Source organism: Taudactylus pleione, unplaced genomic scaffold (assembly GCF_031769625.1).
Source record: "Taudactylus pleione unplaced genomic scaffold, aTauple2 ptg002871l, whole genome shotgun sequence".
Taxonomy (NCBI): Eukaryota; Metazoa; Chordata; class Amphibia; order Anura; family Myobatrachidae; genus Taudactylus; species Taudactylus pleione.
This window is the reverse complement of record NW_028287243.1, coordinates 44,378-69,371: the sequence shown is the minus strand read 5'-3', so window position 1 is coordinate 69,371 and position 24,994 is coordinate 44,378. Positions and strand designations below refer to the sequence as shown.

At 50.8% G+C, this 24,994-nt stretch overlaps 1 protein-coding gene across 4 annotated transcripts in view; it reads right to left on the bottom strand.

Annotated features, from left to right (window-relative positions):
* Window positions 1-1,309: 1,309 nt before the first annotated feature.
* The window catches only part of PLEKHM2 (pleckstrin homology and RUN domain containing M2), a 30,211-nt gene continuing 6,526 nt past the window's right edge, over window positions 1,310-24,994 (bottom strand). The window contains exons 2-20 of one of the 4 annotated variants that reach the window (XM_088466347.1): window positions 20,823-20,929; window positions 19,729-19,838; window positions 19,550-19,649; window positions 19,377-19,464; window positions 17,375-17,561; window positions 17,159-17,218; window positions 11,589-11,988; window positions 10,427-11,107; window positions 9,412-9,481; window positions 9,214-9,304; window positions 9,066-9,130; window positions 8,891-8,979; window positions 7,298-7,430; window positions 6,926-7,116; window positions 6,747-6,812; window positions 6,503-6,662; window positions 6,245-6,424; window positions 5,954-6,070; window positions 1,310-5,409 (exon numbers count right to left, since the gene is read on the bottom strand). In XM_088466347.1, coding sequence (XP_088322473.1) covers window positions 5,275-5,409; window positions 5,954-6,070; window positions 6,245-6,424; window positions 6,503-6,662; window positions 6,747-6,812; window positions 6,926-7,116; window positions 7,298-7,430; window positions 8,891-8,979; window positions 9,066-9,130; window positions 9,214-9,304; window positions 9,412-9,481; window positions 10,427-11,107; window positions 11,589-11,988; window positions 17,159-17,218; window positions 17,375-17,561; window positions 19,377-19,464; window positions 19,550-19,649; window positions 19,729-19,838; window positions 20,823-20,929 — 3,030 coding nt within the window. In that variant the 3' untranslated portion in view covers window positions 1,310-5,274. The remainder of the gene's footprint in view (window positions 5,410-5,953; window positions 6,071-6,244; window positions 6,425-6,502; window positions 6,663-6,746; window positions 6,813-6,925; window positions 7,117-7,297; window positions 7,431-8,890; window positions 8,980-9,065; window positions 9,131-9,213; window positions 9,305-9,411; window positions 9,482-10,426; window positions 11,108-11,588; window positions 11,989-17,158; window positions 17,219-17,374; window positions 17,562-19,376; window positions 19,465-19,549; window positions 19,650-19,728; window positions 19,839-20,822; window positions 20,930-24,994) is intronic. The other 3 variants (XM_088466349.1, XM_088466348.1, XM_088466350.1) reach the window with 3 other exon arrangements.

Genomic DNA, 24,994 nt, shown 5'->3' with positions numbered 1-24,994 from the left:
TGGGAAAACATCGCCCATGGTGGCTCCTGCGACATGGGAGGTTTAGCCATACCAGGGAGCGCCTGGCACCGTCCGCACAGGCCGTCCTGTGACAAATCCTCCCTATCCACTCCTGCAGAACAGCGCCTGCAGGAGAACAATACCGGAGCCCCGGAGTGCTCAATCTCCTCCTCAGACATGACTTAGGAAGAAAACGTGCGCACTCACCAGTGTGCTGAACAACAGCACACAATATGGTACTGTGTGGCACACAACTGTATGTGACGGACCTCACAAATACGTGATTTATATAGGTGAGGTCTGTAGAAACACCCTTCCCCCGCACACCTGTAGGGCTTGTAGGAGAAGGAAAGGGATAGGTATAAGCTGACAGTAAGTAGAAAAAAGACACAGACAGGCAGCACTAGCAAAAGTCACATACCATGCAGGAAGATATACTCACTGCACCTTTCCACTACAATCAACCTCCCAGATTCAGTGTCTGGGAGGGCTATAGTGCTGTGTACACTGTCCTTGTCGGGGGAGAGGTACACAGGGGGACCGGTCCGCGTGCTCCCTGAAGATCTGCACTGCCACTTGAAGAAAATGGCCGCTGGAGACCTCAGAGGAGGAGTGGCCCGAGTATCTGCAGCTCAGCGACGCCAGACTACGTGCTGAAAGGCGCGCTGAGCTGAGGGGAGGAGCCGCTAGACAGGGAAGGCTTCCTCCCCTGGCTAGCATATTTAACCCCCGGGTTGCCGGCATCCCGCTTGCCGCTTAATTTACCCTGGTGGTCTAGTGGTCTGGCGGGGTATGCCTCCGCTGGAGGGGGGGCCCGCCGCCACCGCTAGCGCCCCCGGTCTGTCCCCTAGACCGGGGGCATGGGACTGCATTTAAAAGGAACCCGCGCACCGCCGCTAATCAGCGGTGCGCGGCTTACCTTGATCTCCCCGGCGTCTTCCGGCAGCAGTCCCGGGGGAAACCAGAGTCCGGCTAGTACAGACTCTGGCTTCCCCCGCCGCGATCCCCAGTTCAGTGCTGGAATAATAGGGGATGCCACAACGTCCCCTATTAGAAGCGTAGGCATTAGCACAGAACAGCATGCCTGGTCAGGCATTGCATCGGTTTAGTGATTTAAATCATTTTAAAACCATCTGGAACGTGTAAGGAGACTAAAAGCACATGGTCAGGATTCACCTTTCACCCCGGTTCCCGTACTACCTACAATATGAATAGGCACAATCTCAGGGGTAGGGGGAGATATCGCCCGGTGGGTCCCGGCGGAGCTGCACGCTCAGATATTCTACTTAAGTAAAACAGAGGAAAGAACTTTCAAATTAATATTTTATTTTGTAAGCATGGATTACAGGACATCCTTAAAAAGCACAAAAAACCCCAGACATGTTGGGGAACCTACACGGAACCCTGAAACATGACCCGTCGGGGTGCATTTGGAAAAACTAGGTTATAAAGTGATTTAAGGATTAGCCATCCTTTATCGGAGAGACCAGACCATGATTACATACTTAGATATTTGTTATATTTCCTGTTAAATTATTCTGAGCACTAAAACTTTGCTCTGTGCTCTGACAACAAACAGAATAACAAACACTCAACATGAGTATTTTCGTGTCAGACAGCTCGGCAATCAGCGTCGGAGCGACAGACATTAATATAGGTCACCGCGTACATTACACGTTTGTCACTGATCCCGTTTGTGCCCTCTGATGGGGACCCCCGCCTCCTATAAACCCACCACACGCCACAAAGTGTGCAAATTAGCGTCTTATTATTACAGAAAGTCTCCGTCATCGTCTCCACGCTATGATTCAGTGCAAAGGGTTAAATAAATACGTTATGATCTGGACTCGAGCAACTAAATGAAATAAAAAAAAAAGTAGGGACTGGTGTTACCATGCAGGTGACGTCATGCCATGTAAATATGGGGTTATTTACTATATATTACTAATTCTGTCTGGAGAAAAATTCAAACCTCAGCTGCACCCCTTGTGATTGCCCCAATTCTGACATATTTCAAGGGATTCATTGTCTTGTTTCTGTAATTATATAGAGTAACCTGTAGAGGGCACTATGGAGGTTTGATGTACCTTCATTTACATATATGCAAAGCAGATCCATTCTTGACATCTCGGCAGTATGAGAAACAGGTTTTACATCTCTCTGGATATATCTCAGCAGTATCAGAAACCGGAACATCTATCTAGTTATATCTCAGCAGTATCAGAAACCGGCAGTACATCTCTCTAGTTATATCTGAGCAGTATCAGTAACCAGAACTACAGCTCTCTAGATATATCTCAGCAGTATCAGAAACCGGAACTACATCTCGCTGGATAGATCTCAGCAGTATCAGAAACCGGAACTATATCTCTCTTGATATATCTCAGCAGTATCAGAAACTGGAACTACATCTCTCTGGATAGATCTCAGCAGTATCAGAAACCGGAACTACATCTCGCTGGATAGATCTCAGCAGTATCAGAAACCGGAACTACATCTCTCTTGATATATCTCAGCAGTATCAGAAACTGGTACTACGTCTCTCTGGATAGATCTCAGCAGTATCAGAAACCGGAACTACATCTCGCTGGATAGATCTCAGCAGTATCAGAAACCGGAACATCTATCTAGTTATATCTCAGCAGTATCAGAAACCGGCAGTACATCTCTCTAGTTATATCTCAGCAGTATCAGAAACCGGAACTATATCTCTCTTGATATATCTCAGCAGTATCAGAAACCGGATCTACATCTCTCTTGATATATCTCAGCAGTATCAGAAACCGGAACATCTATCTAGTTATATCTCAGCAGTATCAGAAACTGGACCTACATCTCTCTTGATATATCTCAGCAGTATCAGAAACCGGAACTACATCTCTCTAGATATATCTCAGCAGTATCAGAAACCGGAACTATATCTCTCTTGATATATCTCAGCAGTATCAGAAACCGGATCTACATCTCTCTTGATATATCTCAGCAGTATCAGAAACCAGAACATCTCTCTAGATATATCTCAGCAGTATCAGAAACCGGAACTACATCTCTCTGGATATATCTCAGCAGTATCAGTAACCGGTAGTACATCTCTCTTGATATATCTCAGCAGTATCAGAAACCGGTACTGCGTCTCTCTGGTTATATCTCAGCAGTATCAGAAACCGGAACTATATCTCTCTTGATATATCTCAGCAGTATCAGTAACCGGAACTACATCTCTCTGGATGGATCTCAGCATTATGACAAATAATTAAGAATTCAATATTTCATAATGTCTCTTCATTTGTACCAGTAAAGGCCAATCACATTAGCAGTCACACAGCGATAACACAATTTCAGAGGCCAAGAGGTGATGAAGGATATCTACCCACAGCCGGTAGTATAAGCAGCATATATGGTGTCTGGAGTACAAGCCCTGCTACACTCTGATCTTGCTGACATTTTTAAAACCAGTAGAGGGCAGTATATAGGTCTCCTATAATAAATTATACATGTTTAGCGATGCACCGATCAAGCCTTATGAGGAACTGCAAGGCCAGAGCCATCCAATACTTGTGCTGCATTATCCACCTGCTACAGGCAGAGGGCAGCACTGTACCACACATCAGAAAACACAGGAGCCGCCTATAGACAATATATTCAGCATGTGAGCTGAGAGCCACCAGGAGTCGCAGACCAGCTCCCTGCCCTGATAAACCATTACTACACACAAGACTCAAGGCACAGTATAGAACAGTGGTAGGCAACATATGGCACACCGGCTGCTGGGGAACTACATATCCCAGCATAACCTTGACACAGTTTTAGCATGCCCTTACAGGCAAAACTGTGGTAGGGCATGCTGGGATGTGTAGTCCCACAGCAGCTGGCGTGTCGCATGTTGCCTAAAACCTGGTACAGAAGATATATATGTCCCATGGCAGGGGGGCAATCCCAGCAGCAGATACCACACAACACGCTGCCCCACAGCGGGACACGCAAACGTAGTGTTCCACTAACTACAGAACCTCCCCCGACAGCCAGCGAAACATCTGTACAAATGGATAACATCTAAAAGCAGCAATGTTAGGGCCTAATACCCCAATTTACATCTGTACAGACCGTCCTGTACTACACTCATTACATACTCACCTTGCACAGTCAGCCCGCAGACCGTCCCACACCACTCCTAACACGAGACCCCCGCCTATGCCCGCAGACCGTCCCACACCACTCCTAACACGAGACCCCCGCCTATGCCCGCAGACCGTCCCACACCACTCCTAACACCTAGCAAGAGACCCTGCCTATGCCCGCAGACCGTCCCACACCACTCCTAACAAGAGACCCCCGCCTATGCCCGCAGACCGTCCCACACCACTCCTAACAAGAGACCCCCGCCTATGCCCGCAGACCGTCCCACACCACTCCTAACACGAGACCCCCGCCTATGCCCGCAGACCGTCCCACACCACTCCTAACAAGAGACCCCCGCCTATGCCCGCAGACCATCCCACACCACTCCTAACAAGAGACCCTCGCCTATGCCCGCAGACCATCCCACACCACTCCTAACACCAAGCAAGAGACCCCACCCATCCAATCCCACCGGAAGCGCCCTGCAGAACCGAAATACAAGCCGCCGTGCCCCAGCAGCTCTCCGTCCATTCACACCAGATCTCGCGCACACAGATTCACTCCGGCTGCGCTAGTAAAGAAATGGGTTTATCGTGTCATGTGCGGTGGCCTCTGCTCTGGAATCAGGTTTGTTACCGTTCACGCCATCCGACACCCCCAACCTGTGCCAGACGTGCCGGGGTGGTTCTAACGCATCAGGAAAGCGGAGCATTATAAACAGCTCTGTATACAGGGGGTTAGTGGTGAGAGACCCTAGAAATATGATTACAATGAACTTTCAAACAAACAGATGTGCGGGAGAGTAAGGTCTCCTGGTTACACTTGGCACTGCTCCATATAATCTCCAGCGTCCAGTTACACTTGGCACTACTCCATATATAGTCTCCAGAGTCCTTGTACACGAGCGCTACGCCATACCATACAGTGGAACCACACATGGCGCGGCCCCGACTTCTATAACTTTCCTTTGGCCTCTTATGTTGCGCCAGAAATCCCCCACGAACATGGGTAAAAGCAGCAGGTAATGGCATATATACATATTGGCCTATATATATATATTTATATATACACAGATATATGTATAGATGTACAGTTCCAGAAATCTTTGCGCCCCGGCTCTAGATGCCAGGTTAATATCCCCCACCAGGTAGGGTATCAGCACCAGGGGTCCCGGGAGGATCGGCCGCGGCACAGACTGTCGCTGCGTTGCCACATGCTGTGGATTAGGGACAAGGCCTCCTCGCACTTCTTCACAGAGGATTCTAGGATTGGTTTATGAGGGAGATCCACCTGGAACACAGAGGAGAACGTTAAGGTTCCAGCCATGGAGCGCGAATCTCTCATAATCTAGTCAGCATTAAGCACCGGACTCTAACGGCTATAGATGTAGGGTACGAGAACCTCTACACAAGACTGGCATTTATGGCGGGTAAGAATGGGTTTCATGATCCGATTACCCCACTGCCAGGTGGGGCCACATCCATACATATACTCTGTATAAGGCAACATGTCTATAGCCCGTTCCTTAAGGAGACCCAGTAATTCTGCCCTCCCACGTTAATGGTACATTGCTGTTCCAGCTATCACTCAATGAGCAACGGCTGCTATTGGTTCTAAATTGTCAGCGAGCAAATACGCCCGAAAAGTGTGCGTCAGCGTCTTATCTGCTGTTAGTAAACCAGCTTCTCCCAAAAAAGTGCTGGAGCCCAGTTACCAGTTACTGTATGGGGGGGGGGGGGGGGGCCTGGACAATCCACAAGGTCAGAGTGGTTCCTAGGGCTGGAGGACTGAATGCGGCTTTCACACTGTCCGCCACGGGGACCATTACACCCACCTGGTAGCTGGACTTCCACAGCGCTCTCAGCGAGGAGACGAACCGCTCCAGCTCCTGTCTGCAGCTAAAATACAGGACCCAGGGTGGTAGGAACTGATTACGATCCTGTGTGAACTCCTGCAAGACACGTAGGTAACACGATGACATCATGTGGTTTATCTGCGCATATCTAATGGAAGAGGAAGACGCTCTCCCTGCCGTTATAAACACCTCGGACAACGGCTGCAGAGGTAACGCACTAAGCTATCCACAGATGTTGTGTAGTCATGGTGTAAATACAGGTCTAATTACCAGTATACAATACTCCTTGCCATCCACCGTGCTTAGGGAAGAGAGGTCCAGCAGGTTGGAGATCCCGAGGCCTCGGACGAAGCTGGTTTGACAGTCCTGGTGGCAGGTGACGATTTTGTCCGGTGTCAGCACCAAGCAGCAGGGGATACACGGAGAGGGGACGGTGCCCTGAGGAATGACCTGGGGAGACAAAGAGATGGCCTGTACCAGACCAACCACCGCCGACAGAAGCGCTCCGGCAGCAGTGCCAGGACTCACCCCCTTCGATACCGCTTGGCACAGGTGTAACATCCAATCCGCCATTTCCTCCTCATTGGTGGCACTCAGCTCCAGCGAAGGCTGGTCTGTGAGGATCACTTGGAACGAGTGGGGCCGCTCGGTGGTGTTGGCCCGTCGGCAGCCGCCGCACTGCTCCCCCCTGGAGGGCAGATTCAACTTAGTTGACCTACGGTGTGCAAACATGGCTATCTGTTACGTACAGCCCAAGGTGTAAGGTTCTTACCCCAGATTGATGGACAGCAGTGGGATCACATCGGTCCGGTCTGGATACTGGTATAAGATCCCACTACTGGAAGGCGAAATAAAAAGAAAACTATTAAAATGAGCGGATGTTGGTTGGAGGCATTTCATCTGGCCACCGACTTCTGCCGAGAATCGGCTTCCCCCCCACTAATGGGTCACCTGAGCACCACATAGCAAGTCTTCCAGGTCTCCCGGCCCAGGTAGGACGTGCTGGCCTTGTAATGAAGGACCCCTTCCTTCGACACAGAATGATCTCTGGAGGAGGCGTGCGAGTACGGTGATCCGTGGGCTTCTTCTAGAGGGTCTTCCCAGTGCACCAGGCCGTAGTACAGCATGACCACCTCCGAGGCCTGCAAAGCAGAGAGAGTCACCACTCGGTCGCCTGATGGGCAGATGTCAACCACATGTACGATTAATAATCTATAGGACTACAGGAATCCAGGCTGGTCCCAGATGATGTGACTGATCATATAATAGTAACTAGGCTCCCCGCGGGACAGTTTGGCCGGGAGGTCAAGTAAGGTTCCTCACCTCTCGTTTGGTCTCCTGGGACAGAAATTTGGCCAGTGCAAGTCTCTCCATAGTGGCATCTGTAAGAACTCCAGGGTAAGGGGGCTCCCGACACCCATTTATCATGGCTGACTTCAGTGCCGCTATGAAGAGTCTGAAATAACGGTGATAAAGATATAAACATATACACATACATCAATATAGGGTTTGGTTTCTGCCACAGTACACATTAGGTTCTTTCAGGATCTGTGTCGTGAGAAGGGAGGCCACGTATACACCCAGTGAAAAAGGGAGGCCACGTATACACCCAGTGAAAAAGGGAGGCCACGTATGCACCCATTGAGACCACATAAAGGGGGATGACGGAGGACGCCTGGCACTGAACGATATCGTTCAGTGAGTGTGCTCATTGTCGTTAACTACATTGAGCACACACCTGCCGAGGACACACTAGACAACATCGCTCATGGAGTGAATCGTCTAGTGTGTACGCACCTCTAGGGTTAGGCACCAAGAAAAAGGGTTAGGGTGAAGATTACTGTTGAAAATAAAATAAAAAAATGTGTCGACATTTTTTGTCGACCTATTGACTGTCTAACAGCTGGTGTCTATTTAGACACAGTCGACCTTTTCACTATCTTTCATACCGCACGTTAGCCGGTGACAGGGGAGGAGGAGAGGACAATAGGCTGGAGCGTTAGCTGGTGACAGGGGAGGAGGAGAGGACAATAGACTGGAGCGTTAGCCGGTGACAGGGGAGGAGGAGAGGACAATAGGCTGGAGCGTTAGCCGGTGACAGGGGAGGAGGAGGAGAGGACACTAGGCTGGAGCGTTAGCCGGTGACAGGGGAGGAGGAGAGGACACTAGGCTGGAGCGTTAGCCGGTGACAGGGGAGGAGGAGGAGAGGACACTAGGCTGGAGCGTTAGCCGGTGACAGGGGAGGAGGAGGAGAGGACAATAGGCTGGAGCGTTAGCCGGTGACAGGGGAGGAGGAGAGGACAATAGGCTGGAGCGTTAGCCGGTGACAGGGGAGGAGGAGAGGACAATAGGCTGGAGCGTTAGCCGGTGACAGGGGAGGAGGAGGAGAGGACACTAGGCTGGAGCGTTAGCCGGTGACAGGGGAGGAGGAGGAGAGGACACTAGGCTGGAGCGTTAGCCGGTGACAGGGGAGGAGGAGATGACAATAGGCTGGAGCGTTAGCCGGTGACAGGGGAGGAGGAGGAGAGGACACTAGGCTGGAGCGTTAGCCGGTGACAGGGGAGGAGGAGAGGACACTAGGCTGGAGCGTTAGCCGGTGACAGGGGAGGAGGAGAGGACACTAGGCTGGAGCGTTAGCCGGTGACAGGGGAGGAGGAGGAGAGGACACTAGGCTGGAGCGTTAGCCGGTGACAGGGGAGGAGGAGGAGAGGACACTAGGCTGGAGCGTTAGCCGGTGACAGGGGAGGAGGAGAGGACACTAGGCTGGAGCGTTAGCCGGTGACAGGGGAGGAGGAGAGGACACTAGGCTGGAGCGTTAGCCGGTGACAGGGGAGGAGGAGAGGACAATAGGCTGGAGCGTTAGCCGGTGACAGGGGGGGGGGGGGAGAAGAGGGCGTCCACTGCTGGGTGACTTACTCGGTTAGCACAATGTCAGCTGTATCCACCAGGAATTGCCGCCGTCTGTTCGTGCACACGAGAGTCACGGTCTGTTGGTCGAGGCCAATCTGCAGGACACCCAGGAGAGCGTAAGTGAAAGAGGCCGTCGGCCTGTGAAATTCTCAGCAAACTACAGTTACCGGAGGTCACCTACCGAGATGTAATCAAGCTCATTGTATGAGACCGCATCTTCCACCATGTACGGCTTGTCGGCAGCACCTGGCCGGAAGGAGAACAAGTCACTAACCTGACCCGAAAGACAGAGAAAAAGGAACCATAGGGGACAAAAGCGATCTGGTCACCTTTCCTAAGGAAGTAGATATAGCAATCGGTCAACAGCACGTAGACCAGCTGCAGGTCTCCCTCCATGTGTCCTGTACTCATCCGGATCATCTTGGGAACAAGAGGGGGAGGAAGGCACAGTAAGGATGACAACGGGCAATGGGCAAGCTGCGAATTTAAGATTAGCGCAGAGCGCTCCTGGTGAGACCCCCTCTAACCTTGAAGAGCTGCTCCTCATTCTCTCGGAACACGTGGATCATCAGCAACAGCAGCAGATTATTATCCACCCTGGGAAGAGAAGACGGGAAGGTGGAACAGCGGATGGAAAGAACACAACGCATGGCCGTAACGTGATAAACCACATGGCTGAGGAACGGCACAGACTTCATTCTTCATTCCTCCATGAAGTTGGAATCTAAATAGGATTATTTTAGAGTAATTTTGGCTACAAAAAGGGCCAGTCCAGAGTTTGTGTGGCCCGATAACCCTGTGCCAGTCCCCCATGTGTAAGCCACAATAACCCTGTACTAGTGCCAGCCCCCGTGTGTCGTCCGTGCCAGTCCCCCCTGTGTGCAGAACGACAAATCTGTTCCACTCCACGTGTGTGATCTGATAACCCTGTGCCATTACCAGTCCCCCGTGTGTGAAAATATAACTCTGTGCCAGTCCCCATTTACGCTGCCCGATAACCCTGTGCCAGTTCCAGTCATCCGTGTCACCCAATAACCCTGTGCCAGTTCACCGTGTGTGCAGTCTAACAATGCCATGCCTGTACCTGTCTCTCATGTACCCCCAATAACCCTGTGCCAGTATCCAGATAAGCCTGTACCAGTCTCATGTGCCCCAATTATCCAGTGCCAGTACTCCTGTGTGTGCCCTGATAACCTGGTGCAAGTCCACAGTGCATGGCTCGGTAACCCTGTGCTTGTAACAGTCATCCGTGTGTCGCCTGATAACACTGCCAGTCCCGTGTGTGGCAAAGTATCCCTGTGCCAGCCCTCGTGTGCTACCAGATAATCCAGTGCCAGTTACTCATTTGTACAGACTGACAGCCTTGCGCCTGTACCAGTCTCATGTGCCCCAATGACCCAGTGCCAGTCCCCCGATAACCCAGTGGCAGTCCTCCGATAACCCTTTGCCAGTCCCCCATGTGTGCCAGTACCAGATATTTTGTGTTTGCTCTCCTCATGTTTAGTAATGGGATAATATATGAATACTCGGCCTGTCTGTTACCTGAACTCGCAGGGATGTGGGCTCTCCGCAGGGCTCCCTTGTCCTTCCTCTACCCCAGAATCCTCTGCGATGCTCAGAGCTGGGCTGCACTTGCCACCAGAGTCCGTGGTCAGGAGTGACTTGTTGGAATGGTCCTCTATGGGTTCTTCGGCCAGTGGCGCTCCTCCCGTTCCTTCCTCCGCTTGTCTAACATCCTCAGAGCCACTAAAAACATATGCTGGTTGGCTCTGGCCTGGAGAGTCATTGTCGCCACCACTTGCTGCAGTAGTGTTTGGACTCTCTGGGGTAAAGTAGTAGAAGTCCATGGGATCCTGCATCCCCTGGCTAACATCATGGCTCTGGATGTCGCCGGGGGTCTCCCCCGGATCGCAGGTCCGAAAGGAATGGTCTGTGAGTTCAGGATTAGAGCTCCAGCTCTGAGGATCCAACTGTCCATTCAACTTCTCAATGACATCGCTCAGAGGCTGGCCTACTCGCTCCATGGACGTGTCCTGCATCTTGGGCAGGCGAAGAGCCATCTCAGTAAGGTGGTTTGACTTCTCTTCTGGGTCCCCATTACAAACAATGGCATTCTCCTGGGCGCCTGCCTCCTCGGGCTCCGAGGTGCTTAGGGGACCGCTCTGGCTAACGTCCTCCGAACGACCCTTTCTACGTTTCCCACCTCGTTTCTTCCGGACCATCCTGAAAAATACCAATGACAACTTTTTACTGCTGCAGAATCTAGGACAACCGATATCTATCCCCCACAAGTGGTATCCAGGGCAGCCGCCCGCATGCCCCAATCCCCAGGGCAACCACCCGCATGCCCCAATCCCCAGGGCAGCCACCCGCATGCCCCAATCCCCAGGGCAGCCACCCGCATGCCCCAATCCCCAGGGCAGCCACCCGCATGCCCCAATCCCCAGGGCAGCCACCCGCATGCCCCAATCCCCAGGGCAGCCACCCGCATGCCCCAATCCCCAGGGCAGCCACCGGTAATCCCCAATTACCCCAGGGCAGCCACCTGCATGCCCCAATCCCACCAACATGTAATGGACACTGCATGACGGGGACGAGGGGGACCATTTGACATTGGGAAACCTTAAATCAAGCCAGGCATCAACACATGCAAACTTACAGCCAACAATTTGGGAGGAAGGGGTTAGTGCAGACCCCCACTCACCTGATGACCTCCAGCTCAGAGGTGTTGTCGGTATACACAGTAAAGTTCGCTCCTTTTTTCTGGGTTGCGCCGTGCACCGGCGTTGATTCGGAGGTGGACAGTCCATCGGCCACATCCTGGTTGCTGAGATCGGTGCTGTCAGACGTGGGCTCACCTGCCCGCTGGGCCTGGCTATAAGACAAGGTGGTGTCTAAGGAGGTCACGTCGAACTCTGAGTCCTGTGTGATGGGGTCGCTCGTGTCGGGGGTCTCGGCCGCCGGCCCTGGGATGACATCAGAAGATGACAGATCTTGTGTAAACGGATTGTATCGGTGCGCTGAACTCTTCCCTTGTGTTTTGGGGCCGCAGAGCACAAACGGTGCTGAACAGGGAAAGCTGCAACCGTCATGGAAGTCTCCGTCTGTTGCAGAGCAGCGAGAGGTGTGGGACAGTCATGTGAGAAATGCGGATAAAAGAGAGGGAGGAGGGCAGTGGGAGGAGGGGAGTGAGAGAGGGAGGAGGGGAGTGAGAGAGGGAGGAGGGGAGTGAGAGAGGGAGGAGGGGAGTGAGAGAGGGAGGAGGGGAGTGAGAGAGGGAGGAGGGGAGTGAGAGAGGGAGGAGGGGAGTGAGAGAGGGAGGAGGGCAGTGGGGGAGGAGGGAGGAGGGCAGTGGGGGAGGAGGGCGGAGGGCAGTGGGGGAGGAGGGCAGTGGGGGAGGAGGGCAGTGGGGGAGGAGGGAGGAGGGCAGTGGGGGAGGAGGGCAGTGGGGGAGGAGGGCGGAGGGCAGTGGGGGAGGAGGGAGGAGGGCAGTGGGGGAGGAGGGCAGTGGGGGAGGAGGGCAGTGGGGGAGGAGGGCAGTGGGGGAGGAGGGCGGAGGGCAGTGGGGGAGGAGGGCAGTGGGGGAGGAGGGCAGTGGGGGAGGAGGGCAGTGGGGGAGGAGGGCAGTGGGGGAGGAGGGCGGAGGGCAGTGGGGGAGGAGGGCGGAGGGCAGTGGGGGAGGAGGGAGGAGGGCAGTGTGGGAGGAGGGCAGTGGGGGAGGAGGGCGGAGGGCAGTGGGGGAGGAGGGCAGTGGGGGAGGAGGGCAGTGGGGGAGGAGGGCAGTGGGGGAGGAGGGCGGAGGGCAGTGGGGGAGGAGGGAGGAGGGCAGTGGGGGAGGAGGGAGGAGGGCAGTGGGGGAGGAGGGCAGTGGGGGAGGAGGGCGGAGGGCAGTGGGGGGTAGGAGAAAACACATTTATATCAGTTATGAATAGAAGAGAGAGATACCGAACATCAGCAACTACTTATACACAGACACCTGCAGATTTAGAACATAACATGAAATGACACCTTTGTTAATAGAAATTAGCAATAGTGATCTGACCAGAGCGGTCATGTCTCAGAACACATACATAGAGAAGGCCGTTGCGTGGTGTCATGTATTAGCATTCAGAAATCTATATGTAAAAGGTTTCCATGATATAATATGTATCCTCACTGGAAACTACCGGCCTCCATCAACCAGTGTAAGACCATCTGCTGTCAGACAAGAGGAAGGGTCACGTCACCCTGATCCAACACATTGGGGTTAATTCATTGATCACATAAAACTGCTGGAAGCCTCTGTGCCTTACGTCGTGGAAGACAGATTGCGCTAGTGGCCTATGGGGGTGCGTATGGAATCTGTATAGAGTAACCGGCCCATCTGCACGCAACTAAATGTCCCTCTGTTTTTTACATTCTGGAAACCATTACCTGTAGACCTGTGAATGCTGTAGTAACTCTATCATAAAACACCCTCACATTCAGGTGCTTTATTAGTGAACATACACTTGTTCCCATCAGAATACAATGACTGGTCATTGGGGAATGATAAGGATAGGCTGGGGTCGCCCGCTGTGCACACAAGCAGAGGGTGTCGTTTAGTAGGTTAGTAAACAGCAACCACAAAAAATTACCACCCAAAAGCAAAAGAGAGAGGAGGGTGGGAGTCCGCCCCCTCCTGTCGGTCTGTGGTACTGCACTCACTGAAGAAAAGTAGGGTAAGGGGGGCAGCTTTTATAGCATCCAGGTAATAACAGATCTATGTGAGCCAAGGTGTGTCCTCTCCCCCCAGCTCCCATTGTATGAGGAGTTCTGGAGGGTATACAGGACCTAGAGATACATTAATATAAATGTCTGGCCACAGTTCACAGATATAGACAGTGCAGATCTTCGTGCATAGTGTCACCCATCTATATATCGCCCATTTCTCTCTTTTGTCTGTGGATTCTGAGTTACAGAAGCGTGAAACAAAGATCCTGTTTCTATAGGTGATCAGCGGTATTACACTTGGCCCAAAACTGTTTTGACAGGTGTTAGTATTTGGGACAGTTCACACAATGTGGAGATTACAGATCAGTTCAGCATCATGCAGCAGAAGGAGGGGATGGTGGGTACACAACACACACAAACCTGGTAAGGTGGGGGAATCAGGTAAAGAAAGTAGGTTCAGGAATAAGAGACAATTTAGGGTGTCAGAATGAGAAAGCTGGGTCAGCAGGTAATGCGGAATCGGTATGTTACACCCCGGCAAATCCCGGCAGCGCCAGCCCGACGTGGAAGGAAATCCCGATCGTGCGAAAGGTATTTCCTAACCTAATCCACCCCCTACCCATAACCCTCTTTTAGGGTGCCTAACCCTAACCTCCCCCCCCTGTGCCTAACCCTAATCCCCCTTCTAAGTTCCTAAACCTAACTCCCTCCTTCCCCGCCATCTAAACCCAAGTCCCCCGGGGGGGTGCCTAACCCTAAGTTCCACCCCCCCGGGGGTGCCTAACCCTAACCCTCTCTCCCGCTAGCCTAAACCTAACCTCCAGGGGGGTGCCTAATCCTATGTCCCCCCCCGAACCCTAAACCTAACCCCCCCCCCCCCTGTGGCTATCCGCGCTCGGCATCCCTTCGATCGGGATGCCGGGCGCCGGTCTCCCGGCATAGGTTAATTAACCCTCGCCGGGATTCTGTAATGCAGAGGCGCAGAACGGGAAAGTGAGGACGGCAGACAATGCCAGGTGCAGGAGAGAGAGAGAGAGACAGAGGACGGCAGACAATGCCAGGTGCAGGAATGAGAGAGAGAGAGAGAGAGACAGAGGACGGCAGACAATGCCAGGTGCAGGAATGAGAGAGAGAGAGACAGAGGACGGCAGACAATGCCAGGTGCAGGAAGAGAGAGAGAGAGAGAGAGAGAGAGAGAGAGAGAGAGAGAGAGAGACAGAGGACGGCAGACAATGCCAGGTGCAGGAATGAGAGAGAGACAGAGGACGGCAGACAATGCCAGGTGCAGGAATGAGAGAGAGAGAGAGACAGAGGACGGCAGACAATGCCAGGTGCAGGAATGAGAGAGAGTGAGAGACAGAGGACGGCAGACAATGCCAGGTGCAGGAATGAGAGAGAGAGAGAGAGAGAGAGAGACACAGAGGACGGCAGACAATGCCAGGTGCAGGAATGAGAGAGAGAGAGAGACAGAGGACGGCAGACAATGCCAGGTGCAGGAATGAGAGAGAGAGAGAGAGAGAGAGAGACAGAGGACGGCAGACAATGCCAGGTGCAGGAATGGGAGAGAGAGACAGAGGACGGCAAACAATGCCAGGTGCAGGAATGAGAGAGAGAGAGAGAGACAGAGGACGGTAGACAATGCCAGGTGCAGGAATGAGAGAGAGAGAGAGAGAGACAGAGGACGGTAGACAATGCCAGGTGCAGGAATGAGAGAGAGAGAGAGAGACAGAGGACGGGAGACAATGCCAGGTGCAGGAATGAGAGAGAGACAGAGGACGGGAGACAATGCCAGGTGCAGGAATGAGAGAGAGACAGAGGACGGGAGACAATGCCAGGTGCAGGAATGAGAGAGAGACAGAGGACGGGAGACAATGCCAGGTGCAGGAATGAGAGAGACACAGAGGACGGGAGACAATGCCAGGTGCAGGAATGAGAGAGAGAGACAGAGGACGGCAGACAATGCCAGGTGCAGGAATGAGAGAGAGAGACAGAGGACGGCAGACAATGCCAGGTGCAGGAATGAGAGAGAGAGAGAGAGAGGACGGCAGACAATGCCAGGTGCAGGAATGAGAGAGAGAGAGAGAGAGAGAGAGAGAGAGGACGGCAGACAATGCCAGGTGCAGGAATGAGAGAGAGACAGAGGACGGCAGACAATGCCAGGTGCAGGAATGAGAGAGACAGGACGGCAGACAATGCCAAGTGCAGGAATGAGAGAGACAGGACGGCAGACAATGCCAGGAGCAGGAATGAGAGAGACAGGGGACAGCTTTGGGAATAGAGTAAGATAGAGCAAGTAATTGTCTACCTGGAAAAACCATGTTGCAATGCAAGGGCTGCAAATACATTCACTACAATTTAGATGTCAGTTTGGACACACCCCAATCTAAATCTCTCTGCACATTTTAAATTCTGCCCCACCTGCAGTGCAGCATAAATTTACCAAGATGCACAGTTACTGGCTATATCTTACTCTATTCCCAAAGCTGAATCAGGCCCCATGTCAGGAGCAGCAATGAGCGAGACAGATGGCAGACAATGCTAGGTGATGGAATGAGAGAGACAGCGGACAGCTAGAGGAGTTGTGGGGGCACCAGTGTCCACATCAGCGCCTCCGGTCTGACTCCTGAGACTGGAGGTAAGACTGCGCAAAAATGCGGGTCCCCGCGAACAGGGTTCCACCTTACCTGTCCCCGGAATTCCGGGCTGCAGTCTGGGGTCCGGGGAGCCTGCTAGCTAGTCCCCCTCGGTGCCTCGCTGGGAGTACCTAGCACAGGCTTGGTGTCACGGCGCCGAGGAGGGGTGATGGGGCGGCAGCACAGACGTCCAGAGGACAGTCTGGTGCTGCTCGCCCGTTATAGTAAAAATAGAAATTAAATAAAATCATAAAATAACAGTTTGGGCTGCTTAATGCAGCCCTGTTATAATGGTGATCCAGCTCCTGCTGGACACCAACGAAACTGCTTCGCTTTTTGGAGTTTAGTACGTAGGGAGTCAGATCGTAGTCCCCATTGATAATAATGGGGACTGCAATCTGCAGTGGGCGGGATATAGGGGGAAGGACCGAAGCATCCTGGGATTGAAAAGCTTCGCTGTTGATGTCCGGTTATCCAGGTCCCACCTACATCCAAATGTCTCCCTGTGGAGCCCTATGGACCCTGAAGAGGAAACATACAAAATCTAAATCTCTCTGCACATTTTCAATCTGCCCCACCTGCAGTGCAGCATGGTTTTACCAAGATGCACGGTTATTGGCTATATCTTACTCTATTCCCAGAGCTGAATCAGGCCCAATGTCAGGAGCAGCAATGACCGAGACAGGCGGCAGACAATGCTAGGTGATGGAATGAGCAAGACAGACGGCAGACAATGCTAGGTGATGGAATGAGCAAGACAGACGGCAGACAATGCTAGGTGATGGAATGAGAGAGACAGCGGACAGCAGACAATGCCAGGAGCAGGAATGAGGACAGAAGTGATATGTTACACATACATAGAAGCTGATAATAAAGACAAGAAATGGGGGAGGCAGAAAGATACAGGTCAGTGGGGCAGAACGAATGGAGAGAGATGGTTGGTTCCCACCTTCCCAGTCTGTGCTGGGTACGGACGGCACTGCAGGGTAAGCATCTCCAAAATCATAATCTACAGAGACCAGGGACAAAAGAGCAGATTAGAAAGAGGCGCAGGTTGTCCCTGTGTTACTGCACCATGTTCTGAGTGTGACACTATATCATTGCGTATAATGTCTCCAGATTGCACAACCCAGCAGCGCTAGCAGATATCGCATAGCGCTCGTACCTTCACTGGATGGAGCAATGGCACTGTCGTCCCACTCCAGGTTGGTGGAGTTATTGGAGTTGAAGGAATTGAGGGACAGGCTGTCAGAGCCGTGGATGTTGCTGGGGAGACGGTCCTCGAAATCTAGGAGATACTGGGGTTTGTAGTATTCTGGCATGTACGGAGCCAGGTCCAGGTACGGAACATCCTAGGGAGAGGTCAGAGCTTGTAAGAAAATAAGAGTTCATCTTCCCCTTATACACAGAATCGCAGTCTCACAATGTGGTAGACATAGGATTTATGGTTACCAGAATACAAACCAAAAAAAAGGAAATCTAAAGATCACAGCCCATCTCTCGCACCCTAAATAGGAACAACCTCCTCATATGTTCCTTCCACCTGGGAGAGAACATACAAGTGTTCCTGAGCCATGTGCAAATGTTAGCTGCAAAGACAGACTCCTGTCTGCTTCCTGGTGGCCTCCTCCTGCGTCATAGCTTCCCTGACTGGTGCTCACTCACTGGTGGCTTCCTCCTGAAGCAGAGCTTCCCTGACTGGTGCTCACTCACTGGTGGCTTCCTCCTGTGTCACAGCTTCTCTGATCTGTGCTCAGTCACTGGTGGCTTCCTCCTGCCTCACAGGTTCCCTGACTGATGCTCACTCGCTGGTGGCTTCCTCCTGTGTCACAGTTTCTCTGATATGTGCTCACTCACTGGTGGCTTCATCCTGAGTCACAACTTCTCTGACTGGTGCTCACTCCTTAATGGCTTCATCCTGCATCACAGGTTTTCTGACTTGTGCTCACTCACTGGTGGTTCCTCTTGCATCACAGCTCCTGACTCTTGAGTTTAAAACACAGGTTCTCAAACTCGGTCCTCAGGACCCCAAACAGTGCATGTTTTCCAGGTCTCCTCAGAGAATCACAGGTGAAATAATTAGTTCCATCTGTGAAAATGTTAAAATGTGCCAGTGAGTAATGAGTACACCTGTGCACCTGCTGGGTAACCTGGAAAACGTGAACTGTGTGGCGGTCCTGAAGACAGAGTTTGAGAACCACTGGTCTAGAAGAACTGTATAGGAAATCTGCTAGGGATCAATCAGGAACCTGTCTTTGCATATAGTGTGGGGATAGAGGAGCTTCCAGGCAGTGGGAGCAAGCAGGATATTTATACTGATCACAGTAAAAAGTCAGTCGCCGATGAAGACATTTACGCCTATTTCCATTATCCCCTTATTCAATTCCATTGACTTTTCGCCAGGGCGAAAAGTCAATGCAATAAAACGGGGATAATTTTTTGCTTGCCTTTAGTAGGCGAAAAAAAAGTGCAGGATTGGGGTTTAGGGGTATAGGCTTAAAAAACATAGCCTGCACCCCTGAGAATGGTCCCTAAAAATAAGGTGTAAAAAAAAAAAAAAAAGTTTTAAAAAAATAGGGACACCCCAAAAATGTAATTTAAATTTTGGGGTAAAAAAAAAAAAAATAGGGAACACACTTCTAAATTAGCGGAATGGAGTCCAGAGGGGTTCCCTTATACGCGGCAGGTGTTTTCTTCACTGCGGGAGCAGCGGCAGATGCATTTTTGCAGAATTTTTAAAAATCATTTAAGGGGCTTAAAAATACACTTGCACCCATTTTCAAGTACCCCAAATTTGATGGGCATAGTTATTTTTCCCAAACAAACCTTCTAAATGCTCTTCTGCATCACCTTCTTCAAAGCCGCATTTATGTACATGCCGCGGCTATTTAAAAACCCGACATTCTTCTGCAGGCAAAAACGGGGGTAACCATAGTGATCCCCCAGGTCTGGGCGTCCTACAATTATTTCCCAAAAATTCCCGTATTTTTTCGTAGATCAAAGTTTCGCCGGTTCCCGATTTCGCCTACTTTGAAACTGAATTACGGGAATTAGCGAGCACGCGCGCGATACTTTTCCACCTGGAAAACAGGCGAAAAGTCCAGCAGGCGAAAAGTCTGGACTTTTCGCCTCAAATTGAATACGGGCCATAGATGGATATAACTTACCAGCTCCAAATCGAACCTAATGAACTCCAGGCCGGACACGAGCGTTAGGAAGAGTGTGAGGTGGTCATGGCTACAGACCAAGGCATTTCTGGAAGAGAGAGGAACATTCTACTGGACGAGGCATAAAGGAGGCACGGTGCCGCCTGCATGGAGTCTCCGTCCGCACAACTTACTTGTAGTAGTATTTCTGTAAAAGACTTTGGTTCTCCTGGAATAATCTCAGGTAACTTTCCAGGGAATTCTCATTGAGAGCGAGGTACAGCCAGGCGCGGCCTGCCGGGGAACACAAGGTATTAGGACGTTTGTGCTGGACATGGGCGGCTGGCTACATTGAGTGGGGCTCATTACTCACTGCGCCCCAGGAGAGTTGCCACATGCTCCTGATCCTCGATCTGCTTCACCGCTTCCCTCCGTGTAAAGTGTACGACCAGCACCCAGTAACCAGAGGAGATGTCCTGTAACCTGGGGGAAGGAGACAACAATGACCCTCTGTCATAATACCAGTAAGAGAATAGCATGACGGAAGCAGCCAAACAGCCACCTCTGCTGCCTCCCCATCGTTCAGTCGCAACGAGGGGTCTACTGCCTCCCCATCATTCACTCGCAACGAGGGGTCTACTGCCTCCCCATCGTTCACTCGCAACGAGGGGTCTACTGCCTCCCCATCGTTCACTCGCAACGAGGGGTCTACTGCCTCCCCATCGTTCACTCGCAACGAGGGGTCTACTGCCTCCCCATCGTTCACTCGCAACGAGGGGTCTACTGCCTCCCCATCGTTCACTCGCAACGAGGGGTCTACTGCCTCCCCATCGTTCACTCGCAACGAGGGGTCTACTGCCTCCCCATCGTTCACTCGCAACGAGGGGTCTACTGCCTCCCCATCGTTCACTCGCAACGAGGGGTCTACTGCCTCCCCATCGTTCACTCGCAACGAGGGGTCTACTGCCTCCCCATCGTTCACTCGCAACGAGGGGTCTACTGCCTCCCCATCGTTCACTCGCAACGAGGGGTCTACTGCCTCCCCATCGTTCACTCGCAACGAGGGGTCTACTGCCTCCCCATCGTTCACTCCCAATGAGGGGTCTACTGCCTCCCCATCGTTCACTCCCAATGAGGGGTCTACTGCCTCCCCATCGTTCACTCCCAATGAGGGGTCTACTGCCTCCCCATCGTTCACTCCCAATGAGGGGTCTACTGCCTCCCCATCGTTCACTCGCAACGAGGGGTCTACGCCTCCCCATCGTTCACTCGCAACGAGGGGTCTACGCCTCCCCATCGTTCACTCGCAATGAGGGGTCTACGGGGCATCTGCTTCTTGCATGTAGTTGGGCCACATATGGACACATCTTTAGAGGCGTTACACTATACCCATGTACAGCTTTTATTAGCTTGGAGCATCTGGGCAGTGGTGACAGCAGCTGGGGGCATGGGAAGCCCCCTACTCACCCGTAAAGCAGCGCGTGGTCCAGGTGTTCGCACAGTCTCTGCAGGACGCGGTCATGGTTTCGTATGGCGGGCGTTTCATCTTCACACGCAGCAAAGTAACTCTGTAACTGAGGGGGTAAATATCAGGGCATCAATACAGGCGGAGCGACCTCACCCACATGTACATTGTGGCAGGGACGGGTTAGGTTAGCAGAAGATTTATACATCCAGGATTTAGGAGTCTATGTACTAATAATCGCGGACCGGGCGCCATTATTATGTACCTCACTTGCTGGGGATATATTTTTAATAGAAAGTACTACAGTACTGGGAACTCGCAGGGACAGCGGTTGCGGTAACCGCTGTCCCCGCAAATTATATCCACGGGATTTAGGAGAAGTATTTTCACAGAATTGAAAGACTTCCCAGGGGAAGCATCAGCTTCTGGAACTGATCGGGGCCTGCGGGGGATAGATGGTGTAAACTACAGTGGCGAAACTATGAAATGTTTAGCTTTTTGGAGTTTAGTACATAGGGGTCAGATCGTAGTCCCCATCGATAATAATGGGGATTGCGATTTGTAGTGCTAATTAGCACTTAGTCTTTGGTTTCCTGCTGCCTCCATTCCCCTCCTCACATCATGTCACTGCCCCTGTCACATACAGCCCTGTCCTCACTAACACATCACTCATCTCCTGATATACTCTGTGCTGCTGGGGACCCTGCTCCTCCCACTATATAACTCTCAGTATGTGGCTTCCTGCTGCCTCCATTCCCCTCCTCACATCCAGTCACTGCCCCTGTCACATACAATCACATATACACCCAGACTTACATAACATTACTAAAATAAAATGACCACGTTTATGTTTGATGTTAGTATAAATGACACATAATTTGAATGGAAATGTCCTTTCGCTTTTGTGGAAGTAGTAAGAGACACCGCTGGTCCCTTGCCACAGACTCTGGTGACATTCTGGATATGGGTGAAGCCCCCACCCTGGTGCCCCCCTATAGGCAGTCTGCACCCAGGAAGGAAGAACAGACCTATGTAAGATCACTGTGAGCAGAAGCAAGTCTCACACCACAGTCTTTATATATATAGGAAAAGGGAACCTCTTGTCCCGCAATGTACAACAGCGGCAGTCACAAGACAGTCTGCAGAGCTGACAATTAAAGGGCCAGCACCACCCCAGCTCATGCCCCAGGGAGAGGATTACAGGGCAGAGTCCTGGCTGTGATAACATTTATTACACTCCCAGCTGTGAACTGAAGGGGACGTAATGATCACAGATTTCCATAAGGGCTAAGAAATGCTTTATGCCTGGAACCAGGAATTCAGCATATTAAGGGTCACTGATCATCCAATAATTCTATGTTGTAGGACTACAACTCTCAGCATGCTGCCGTGCCAGCCAGATACAATCTGAGATAGAAAGAACCTCACACTAATTGGCCCCTGAATAACCAAATGGGGGTCTGGAATGGTGACGTCTCACATCCTGGGAATACCGCGCTGGGGTGGGTCTGTCCGGTGCAGAGCCCAAGCCGGCCCCCATAAAACCCCTGTAATACGGCTATAATACCTGCAGAGGGACAAGTGTGCACTTACATCAATAGCAGCTGACAATATAGCCCCCCCCCAATCTCTCTCAGAGAACGCTGACCCAAGTGTGTGCACTTACATCAATAGCAGCTGACAATACCCCCCCCCCCCATCAGACAATATATTCCCCTCCCAATCTCTCAGAGAGAACGCTGTCCCGAGTGTGTGTAGCCTTCTACTATATAATGTAGGGATGTTTAATTAAGGAGTATAGTATAGTGCACCAAGTCTGGACCCCAATTACCGATCGGATAATACAGAATAACCTATGGGTATAAGTGGTACCAGGCCGTGCTGGATAGTGCGGTGACCACGTGGTAGGAAGAGGACACGGATTACTGATTGGATAATACAGAATATACTATGGGTATAAGTGGTACCAGGCCGTGCTGGATAGTGCAGTGACCACGTGGTAGGAAGAGGAGCCTGAGGAAGACACAGCGGTTGCTGGGAGACGTGTTATATTGGGTGAGGAGGTCACCAGACCCTGACACCCCAGGTCTCGGGACCATGCACCCGAGCTGGACAGCTGCTGAGGGACAGGACCCTGATGGTGTTCTGCTGACAGCGGCGTTCTGGGGCGAGACGCTGCCGTTCAGCTGCCATGGGCTCGTTTTGTCAGATTCCTAAATACCTGACAGGGAGGAACCTCACCCAAAAACAGGTCTATCAGCCGTGTGCTTAACCCTTCCACAGTCAGAGCCACGTGCTTCACGTGATATCCTCTATGTACCGACCTGCAGCGTCCATAGCATTCAGCAATTATATGGTACACACACTACTGACCTACCCACACGGCAGCCGCACGGCTATATACACACTACACGTACAGTCATGTGTTTTACTATATGACATCACTAATCATCCAGTTCTCACCAAGTCCTAAAATGTGACTCTAATCATGTGACAAATAACACATTTCACTTCATCATTATGTGTACGTTATTATATAATCATCAGAAGCCCCCACCTCTACATAACAGCGGAACATTTCTCCGTTCGGCCTGGGGGGGGATTCAGGTTCGAGCTAACACGATGTAAGGAGAATACACATCTGCAGTGGTCTAAGCGAAGGGATTGATGTTACCCACCTGTAAATAAATGGTCACACTCACATTTCCCAAAAAACTGAGGACCCGTTTGCGTAGTGAGAATGATTTACAAATAGGGAACACTGATCCTTACCAATATTCCCAGGTGAGAATGTCCCAGGAAAATCGCCCAAAGATCAGACCGTATGATTGTCCACGAGACTGTGAACGTGAGGCCACCTGACCGACTACTGACAACAGAGGGGGCGATTCAATTATTTAAGGCACGGTAATTAATGGGCGCCCAATGCTGCAATTCAATTGTTTGTGGGCATCCAATAATTATTGTGCTTGTTGAGCCCAATTGGACTGGGTTCAGCCACGTAAAATGGCTAAACCGGTCTAAAGTCCAGGTAAGACGAAATGTGAAGTGAAAAAAGTTGATCCATGCACAAGAATCTCTATCAAGTGGTAAAGGGTCATTTTATATACCAACCTATATGTAATTGGTGTCACAATCACCGGACGTTCGTTACACAGTGGGTGGTGGTACGCCGCGTTGGTAGTAACTCCTACATGCAACAAAAGGTAGGGTTACCAAGGGGGCCATACAAAGAAAGACCTCTTTGGCGGCGCACTCTTAATGGCATTAATGTTCTAAAATATAACTTTTATTAATGTATTCAACATGAAAATAATAAAAATATCTTCAATACTGTCTCAAAAAGAAAAAGACTAGATTATACGTACCTCTTAGCATACCTATCATAGAGAAAACGTATCTCTATGTGTATGTATATATATATATATATATATATATATATATGAGAATTTATGAAATAAATAAGATTTAAAATATCATATGGCGTGTCATAAACTCCTGACGTGTTTATAGGTGAAAATATTTGATGCTCAAAAAGTGTTGCTCAATATTTTAAAACAGGCTGAGCCTCCCCTATCCAAATATTCCGAAATACTGAATATTTTTAGCATGACTGAGAAAGTGAAACCTCTGCCTTCTGATGGTTCAGTGTACACAAAGTTTGTTTAAAGCACAAAATTATTAAAATACAGTATAAAATAACCTTCAGGCTGTGTGTATATGAAACATAAATTAATTTTCATGTATGTACACAAACATTTTTTTATGCACAAAATTATGAAAAATATTGTATAAAATGACCTGCAGGCTGTGTGTATAAGGTGTATATAACACACACACGTATATTATATATATATATATATAATATATATATATATATATATACACACATACATACATACATACACACATACAAACATATATACACACACGCACACACATACACAACGGGCGATGTCACTGACTATGCGCAGGAGGGCACATAGTCAGGGACTGAGCGGGTACACACTGCCTGATGTGTCATCCAATCCGCTGGATCGGACGAGATATTGTCTGGTGTGTACCCGGCATTAGATTTATATTTTATGAAAACTCCACATTGTAGGTACACAAGCATATGAAAACAGGTGTGTAAGATACACTGTACATACTACTGATCACCTAAGGAACCACA